Source organism: Ceratina calcarata, unplaced genomic scaffold (assembly GCF_001652005.2).
Source record: "Ceratina calcarata isolate Rehan_Ccalc_2016 unplaced genomic scaffold, ASM165200v1 scaffold211.2, whole genome shotgun sequence".
Lineage (NCBI taxonomy): Eukaryota > Metazoa > Arthropoda > Insecta > Hymenoptera > Apidae > Ceratina > Ceratina calcarata.
In genome coordinates, this window is record NW_017142786.1 from 747,793 (window position 1) to 756,683 (window position 8,891).

Consider the following 8,891-nt stretch of genomic DNA (forward strand, 5'->3'; position numbering starts at 1 on the left):
TTGATCGTCGTGTCTTCGTTAGTTGCTGCTGCTGCTCCTCCTCCTTGGGGCATACGTACGTCTGTCTCGCCAATCGGTTGGAATGTTCGCGACCGAGCTGTGATTTTACCGATTGTTGCCGTATGATTAGAACAGCGGCTTGTGACGAAACCCCCGGCGATAGAGTCCTTCGGTAGTCTCACGCGAATGACGAAACGCGATACTATATTTCGCCGATACAGTTCGAGTCCCGCGCCTAACGAGCTCTCTTCTCGCTTATCAATCCTTTCGTGGAAATTGAGAAACGCGGCTGAGGAGCTGAGCGTCAACCTCCGTAGTTCGCGAAAAGAGGGACACAACACGGGGTAGGAAAGAATCCGAGATAGATGTGCACGAAGCGGGGATCGTCGATAAATCGGCGCGAGAGGATGAGGAAAAAGGAGACTCGCTTAGACAAGTGAACTGTGTCATCCACTGTTATTTGGATTTCTGTTTGACTCGCGTGAGCATTTTTTCTATAACCGTGCACTAGTTTACGCAAAGTGGTGGAAAGATGGCGTCGACCGGCAGCGAGGGTGACGAAGATTACGGCCTGGGGTACCAGAACACATTGGTAAGTCCTTGTTTTTTAGTCAATCCATCGGGGAGTCGAGTATCGAGAGAAAACACGGTGCGTTTCTTCGTTTCATGTTTACTTATTAACACTAAATCTATCGGTCAAGTGACGGGTTCTAAATTATTCTATGAAAAATATAAAGAAGACATTTGTATTATCTTATCGTTAAAATTGTAATTATTATTTAAGTTATTTACAAAACATTGTTGACACTAAATTGCACTCAAATTTAAGAAATATACATATAGTATGTTGGTTTACAAAAACTGTTAAATGTTAAATCGAATATAGAGTAGAAATAACTGAGTACGTATCAAAATCTATTATATCTAGGCTGTGGATTTTTATGCAAAATGTTTATGATAGTAATTTAGAAAATGTGCTTTAAATAGATATTTATTTTATCATTGAAATATTTTAATTTGCTTGTGCTGTATATTTCTATACATTACACGCAACGTTTATTTTTTGTACTGTAATTTTTCTTATAAAATTTCTTAGCTTTGCTTTAAAAAATGAAGTAATCACTGTTTTGACCTCATTTTTTGATCGAAATTTGCAATAATTTCTTTCTCTCTTTGAATCTTTTAAATCATTTTTGTGCGATTCTGTCAATGATCACCCCTTCTCTAAGGACAGTGCGTCTTGTTACGTTTGCTGATATAAGGTAAATAGCCCAATTTATACTCACTGGCTTATTACTCTATAATTTTAAGATAACATATGAACTTTGCTCATTTTATTTTTTTTCTATTTCCTGTTTTATTGCGTAACGATTTCTACTCACTGGCATTACTTTTCTATAATTTTATTATCTTAGAAATGAATGAAATAAAAGATAGAAATAAAGACTAAAATAGCATTTATCTAAGAAATTTTATTATCTCAGAACCATAGAAAAATACGCCAGTAAGTAGAAACTGTGACGTAAACAGAAATCGGAACATCTACCTTATTTCCAAGTTTAAACTTGCTAAGAATAAAAGTTCGAGTTCTCAGTTGTCCACTGTCTATATTTACTGTTCACAAAACAACAAAACGACGAAACAATTGAAAACCATTCAGTAATTATATTAACTACGAAGCCCAATCATTTGAATGAAACTTCTTTCTCGAGTCGACGCTGATGCTAGAATCGAAAAGAGGCGTTGAGCGTAGGCAAGGGTTGCAAACCTATTTTCATGTTTATTCTTGGCCGCAGTGCATCGCTAGATATATGTGGTTCGCTTTAGAGTCGCGATTCGAGTCTGTGATCATTAGAGAGCACGTGCCTCGGTATTAGACTTTCACGCCCGTGCATTTTCAACACGTATAAGCGTCGTGAGCGTACCCACGCTTTCTTGTCGCGCCGCATTCTCCCAGCTGATTGTCAGCTGATCGCCACCTGAGCGATCGGCCTTCACCAATTTATACAATCTCAACGACGATAGACGAGAAACGCGAGACACGAACACGCTTCAGTGTAACATGTTTATAAAACCTTTTAATTAAAAATATCGAATTGCTGGCTAAAACCCAGAATCAACTTTCTTTCGTCTTATTAAAAAATCTATTACAATGCTTGCTGCAACATCAGTATAAAAATTATTATATTGAAGACCTAGCAAAGATTGCAATATGTTTCTTTTGGACTCTGGGTTTTGCTCAGCAACTTATTACTAGACTTCAGATTTTATAGATTTATAGAAGATTATTTGAATGTGCAAAAAATGTAAAGAATGCATGTAATGTGTAGAATATAAAAAAAAATATGATGCACATCATTATTTTTGAAGAGTAAAAAAAAATCTCAATCTAGACTTCGTTTTTTAAATTGATATAACAAGTGTTTTATTTGTTATATACATTCGCAGTCTATGTATTACACATAGAATTTAGTATTTGTCGGTGCAAGTTCGTTTATTTTCTATATAATTTTTAAAGATCAGTTTCATTAAAAATAGTTGTGTCAAGGAGAGTTTCGTGAGTTTCCAAGTACTTTTGTAACAGAACGGATGGTTTCGCACAGTTCGGGTTTTGAGTTATCTTTTATCAGAAGATTCGCGTGTTTGCTCTCACTTTCTTGAGATTCATAGAACCTCCTGGATCGTGTCTACTGATGAATTTTATCGGAGAATATTTATCTTCGAAACGAGGAAATAAACGATAGATCTGTAAATAGAGATAAATGTTGAAAAAAGCCGTAATGGTAGATTAGAACCATGATACCAGATAAAAACACGGCAATACGATCATATAAGTATTTAGATGGATTAATAATAATTGTAAAATTGTTAGCCATAGAGAATTTCTTTTATTTTATATTGGGGACGTTATCAGTTTAAGAATAATATTAGCTACGAGAAAAGAGAATTAGAAATAGGAATTATTATTTGAGTTAGAAGAAGATGGGGATGAAATGTGTCATCTCAATATAAAAATTTAATACAGTTTAGGCTATTATCACGCAGTGCGTATGTTTACATACATTGGAATTTTTCTGCTAGCCTTGTACTTATTTACGTACGTTTTCGCAAAAAGATAATCGACAAATACGTCTGGGTGACCTAATATTTCTTATCGGAAGTGGCCACGGTAGCGTAGAATTGGAACCAGTCTCAATTGACTCGCCTTCACTTAATCGACGAGTAATAACGGTATAAGCAGTATTTAGTACCAAACCGCTTCCAGATTTAGATCCGACAACGCGTTTCAAGAGATCACTCGTATTAAATCTTCGCATTTTTAATGGCTTTTTCTACCTCTAAAGTACAGATGTTTTTCATCATCTTATATAGAATTAATCAAGAATGATTAGACGGATCTTTATGCAGAATAAACTATTATAGGAATTCCTTTTGCATTTTAAAAATCACTTACTGCTTTGTGTGTCCTCCGACATTGAATAAATGTTTTATATTTTCTGTACATACAATTTGTCTGTAAATACATAAAATTCACAGTTTTATAACGACAATCAGCAGAAATTGAAGTTATTCAATTATTAAATGTTGAAAGATGAATTCAGAGTTGTGAAACCTTCCATTATTCATTATCATATTAGCAATAGTACGTTACGTATTCCTTGAATTTGCACAAATTCGTGTTTCACATTTCTACATATATTGAACAGCCAGACGTCTGTGATACAGTCTGCTGCTAATATTTTTTTTGTCCCTGACGCGCAATACTTTTGCAATAGCGTAATGGTAGTTTCGTCTGCCAATTTCGACGATGCATTATAGCAAATGCAAAGACAATACTGCCTCGTGTTCGGCTTTCGAAACACCCTGTACGAAATTCCGCGGCAGTTTGCCATTTCTTTAGATCTCCTATTTCTGTTCTCGCCCTCTTTTTCGAAAGATTCTCTGATTAACTAACTGAGTGGTGCAAGTAGCTTGTCAGTTATTTCATGTTTGAGATTAGTTTCTGGCTTACATGCAGCAATAAAGTTGAGACCGTTCAATTAAGGATTAGATAATCCTAAGATAATGACAGAATATTGCAAGAACGTAAATAGAAGAGTCAAAAGAATATGAAATACACAATTTATAAAATAAATATTTTATAGGGAAGTTATACAAATGATGGAATATTAACTTGGAACATAAAATACATAAGTAATTAGGAGGAATTATTAGGTAGATAAATTCTCTTATCTCAACTTCTTTTTGCCAAGAAATGGGTTTGGTTGAACACTGCTTCTTAAATATTTCTTTCTTTCATCTCTCATATATATCTGATACTCAGGGTTCTCACAATTTTTCCCGCACGGCTCGCTTCCCCTCTTTTTCGCCCGTATTTCGATCCCCACTACTATTCTCCTCATGCGCCTTCACTGACCATGCCTAGCATACCTCCATCAAGTATTAGTCCCTACCATGCTCGCGTCATCCGCACTTTTCGGCCGAGGGAAAAGTTATGAGAACCCTGCTGATGCTTCCACTTAATTCTTCTGTTTTTCTTATACCCTATTCCACTGAACTTCTTAGTCTATCCTAATCTAAGTTCTCTTATTCTTATTATTGATTTTGACTTCATTTGTGTCTCTCTTTCCACACTCTCTATTTCTCCTATATTTTTATTATTTTAATGTTCTTGCGCATTCTACTTCCTTTCTTTTCTTTCCCAGCCTCCCTGTACCATTCTATAATTTCTTCCTTACTCTGCCACTATATCCTGTTTCTTTCTAATTCAATTCTATTCATTCCTTTGCATTAGGTGTCTTTATTCCGTGTTAAGTGTCTTATTTTTCCTTACGTATCATCCCCTCAGGGGAATTACTATTTATGCTATGGGTTCCGTGATCCGTTTCCTCGTAGCAGTTATTGGCAGACGTAGAGAAACAAAAACTGGTAAATTGCATCCTCCCTTCTTTTTATTCTTTCAGCATCTTCCAGAATCTCGTGCTCGCTTTCTCCGAACTGATCCATTTATGCTCTGCCAGTATCCCATAAAACTCAATGGTAGATGTGGTACTCAAAACGATTAGATATCTTCATGATTAAAATCAAATGCTCTTGCAGTATCTCAGACAAGAATATTTGTACAGTTTTCAATCTACAGTTAAAATCTGTTTAATTGTATTGAATTATTCGCCAGCTCTCATAAATTATTTATCATTTTGTTTGCCAAATATTCTCGTATGAGATATTGTAGGAGTATCTGATTTTAGTCATAAAGGTATCTAATCGTTTTAAGTACCGATTAACGTCCCCAGAAAATTTGCTTTCTAGATTAGAATTTTATTTTTAGTAAATTCTCATGAAACCTTGAACTTTGCTCCTTATCAAAATAGACTTTTCTCTGACAATGTTAAGAGAGAAAAACACCTTCAAAGCATTTTCGTTATCTTTTACAGAGTTCACAAAAATACACTTGTCTATACTTTTATGTCTAAGAATATGTCACAAATAACACAAGACCAACAAAGAAGCTTCTCTCATTCCCCAAAATCATGCTTTTCTAGAAGAATTACGTAGCGGATATTGCAAAAATAATTTTGTGTTATCGAGTGTAATATTAGTTTAATTGCGGAAGGGAGCTCAGGACTGGTTATTCTTTAACATCCGCCAATTTTGATTCTCTGAAACGACTTCTTGAAACTTTCTCGACCGAAGAGTGTCACAAGTGCTTTTTAATCGCCTCACGTGTTTTCCTCCGATTCTTTCGAAATCGGTGATGTCACCTGATTAACACCGGTTAACGCATTTCGAGTTCCTCTTCTTCTTCTTTTTTCTTTATTTCTCACCGCTGTTTCTCGATTCTTCCGGTTTCATTAGAAACAACGCAGTAGCCCCTCTCCTTTTTTCCCCAGGCCGTGTATCGAAGATCCATGACGTAATCGCGAGCACCGGCTTTTCCGATCTGTCGATACCTCGATTACGTAATTTGTGCATTATGCGATATTTCGCGTTCACCTTTTGCGATAGTCACGTGGCTTTTCGTGTCGAAAGATTCTTTGATAAACGACAAAAATATGAAGACAACGTAACTTACCGCAGCACTCACTGCTGTCGATTAGCAGAATACGAAGTTGTTCATATTAATCGCGTTTGAGGTTTACCTGTTCTGCTCAGGCCGGGAAATTACGTTCGGTTTTTTCCTCGCTTCAAGGCCTTGCCAAGGAAAATGGTCAAAAGTTATGGCCAGTTTCGAAACCGAGCATTAATTCTTATGAAATAATTCAGATAATAATGAGAATAATTGACGAAGGGAATTCGTATGAAATAAATGAAATAATTCAGGAACTTAACTGATCAGAGTTAAGAGCCCTTGTATGAGCCCTTAGAAAAAAACAGTGATGAAGTATTGAAATTTTAGGTTGTTAGATATTATATTAATAAAACGTGCAAAATTGTAATTATGCAAAATCTTAATCTGACCCAAAATACATCGCATTCTTCGAGACAATTTTTTCTAGAATTTATAAACAATGTACATAATTGCAAGTCAGATAAAAAAATGTCGTTAGTCCTATGTAAATTGTTATTGCATAATCGATATTCGTCACTGAAACGATTCAATAATTTCATGCTAAAATACGATAATCGCAGTCGGCGATAATTATGTTACTTAGATATATTATTAGACTGAGAAATTTATGGATTTATGGAAAAATTGTACATATTGAGAATGTATTCAACATGTACGTACTAAAATAGTCCATATTATTGTCTGTGAAGGACAAAAGAAGTTCTTATCAAGATTGAATTTTTTAAGTTAGCATTGAAAATGCTTTTGATTTGTATAAAACCTCGCAGTCTGGATATCATTGAAAATGTGTAATAGACAAAGTTCTCTGCTTCTCAATGAAAAATAACTCGGTCTAATCAAATTATCACCGTATCAGTTGAAAGCTGATTTATAGCATTTTAATAAGTGCTTCGGTCGGTCGTATTGAAGATCCGGAATTCGCAGCTGGTTCGAGCGATTAGCCGATTTCTAACTCGATCGGAAGGTGAGATAATCAAACAGGTATCAATTAGCGCTAATTCGTTTATCCTCCGCTAAATCAATCTCCCTTATCGCGTACGCCGGAACGTTCCCAGTGACCCGCAATATAATTTGCACGAAACCAACGTTAGTGTTTTATATTCGAGCTAGTACCTTAATAACAATAATACTTTATTGCTTTTGTCTCACGGCCAAGAAATTGATTGGAGTATGGAATTTATCTAAATGGATGAACCACGTGCGTTTGTATAAACTTTGATTACTAGAAATATTTATTTAGTACAGCATCGTTCAACATCGTAGGTATACACAGTTACAGACACTATACACACGTATTGCATGTGCATACACATATAGGGCAGAGCACGCATAGTACAGAGATTCATTCATACTCATTCATGAAATAGATAAATAAATAGATAATCATAGAACTAAGACTATACTTTATAACAAATATCCTGCCTATTACATCTCTAACTTAAACATCCACGCATTCTACATTCTCATTCTCATTCTCATTATTCTGTTTCTTATATCTATTTATGTTTAATTATCAGTAATATTCGTACCGCATTTTATACTCTTATTCTCATTATTCTGCTCTCTATATTTATACATGTAATTATCATTAATATTTGTACTGCATTTTACACTCTCATCCTTATTATTCTATATATTTAAGCTTTTGACTACGACAGGCGTATACGCCTTCGGAGGATGGAGGTGGAGGTGGGTGCCCCTGTGGCCAAATAATAGATTCTGTGATCCCATTGTATTGCTACAAATCTCAATCCTATATTCAAAAATTGTTCAGGTGCTCCGGAATTTTTGGTAGGCACTCTATACGACAGACGTAAATATACGCTAGTCACAGCGACTGATATGCAAATATAGCACCGCAGTCAAAGATTTAATTATATTATCATTAATATTCGTGCTCATTTCAAAACTGAATAACTTTTCTAATCTAGAATTAAACCATTTAAAATTCTTTAGGGTGTTAGAAGGCTTAGTTTACCATATAACTTGTAACAAAAAATTAAAAAAAATTGCCACTCGTGGAAGTCTTGAATAAAAAAGTAAAGGGTATAATTTTGTAAAGGTAAATAATGTAAGTGTAAACATTTATAATTCATGTAATGCAATACGATACTAATAGTTCAAACTATTAGCCTCTAAGCTACCCAAGGTATAATATATTGTTAAATATATTACAGATGCATGCAAAATTATAATGGACGTAAATAAAAATGCTAATACAAATAAATTTGTTGAAAATGACGTTAATTCGATTAGAATGTTGGCCATTAGTCGCACATTTTTTAATTTTACATGTTAGTTCGACAAAAGTACTTACTGCAATTTGTTCGTCTGTAATATTGCGAACGATAAGATAGAGACTGAAACTTTGTTACCGGTTACGTATACGGCTCGTACGTAAGTAGATATGTAATATACATATTTAAGTTTATATGTAACGACCTCGCGTATACTATAACCGGAACACAAATATTGACGGTCGACTGTAACGACGCGCAGGTGATATTATAGGCTGACGATGAACTTACGCTTGCGAATTTTCTCTCTCACTAAATAGTTCTACCTCAAGTATTTGTATTTCATTTCTCTTCTCTTTGAATTTCGTTATTTTTATATTTTAGTCTCGGGCATCAAACAAACTAATTAGCGTTCAAGGGAATAAGACTCGAGGTGAAAACTATTATCTGAGATAAGAATGAAAAATGTATAATAGTTATAGTTTATATACAAATCAAGGGTTAAATTTACATAGCAATTGCTTATTTTAACCTTGCAGCCAACTTCGTTTACATTTACTATCTTACAATTAACTCATTCGTCC

General features: G+C 34.7%; 2 protein-coding genes across 2 annotated transcripts in view; both read left to right on the forward strand.

The window, feature by feature from the left end:
- Window positions 1-515: 515 nt before the first annotated feature.
- ClC-a (chloride channel protein 2) overlaps window positions 516-8,891 on the forward strand; it is a 50,419-nt gene continuing 42,043 nt past the window's right edge. Inside the window, exon 1 of the mRNA XM_026811332.1 lies at window positions 516-592. Within this exon, the coding sequence (XP_026667133.1) occupies window positions 533-592 (60 nt within the window). The 5' untranslated portion in view covers window positions 516-532. The remainder of the gene's footprint in view (window positions 593-8,891) is intronic.
- The window catches only part of LOC108622231 (putative oxidoreductase YjmC), an 11,439-nt gene continuing 6,933 nt past the window's right edge, over window positions 4,386-8,891 (forward strand). Inside the window, exon 1 of the mRNA XM_018019962.2 lies at window positions 4,386-7,034. The gene's annotated coding sequence lies outside the window, so the exon portion shown is untranslated. The remainder of the gene's footprint in view (window positions 7,035-8,891) is intronic.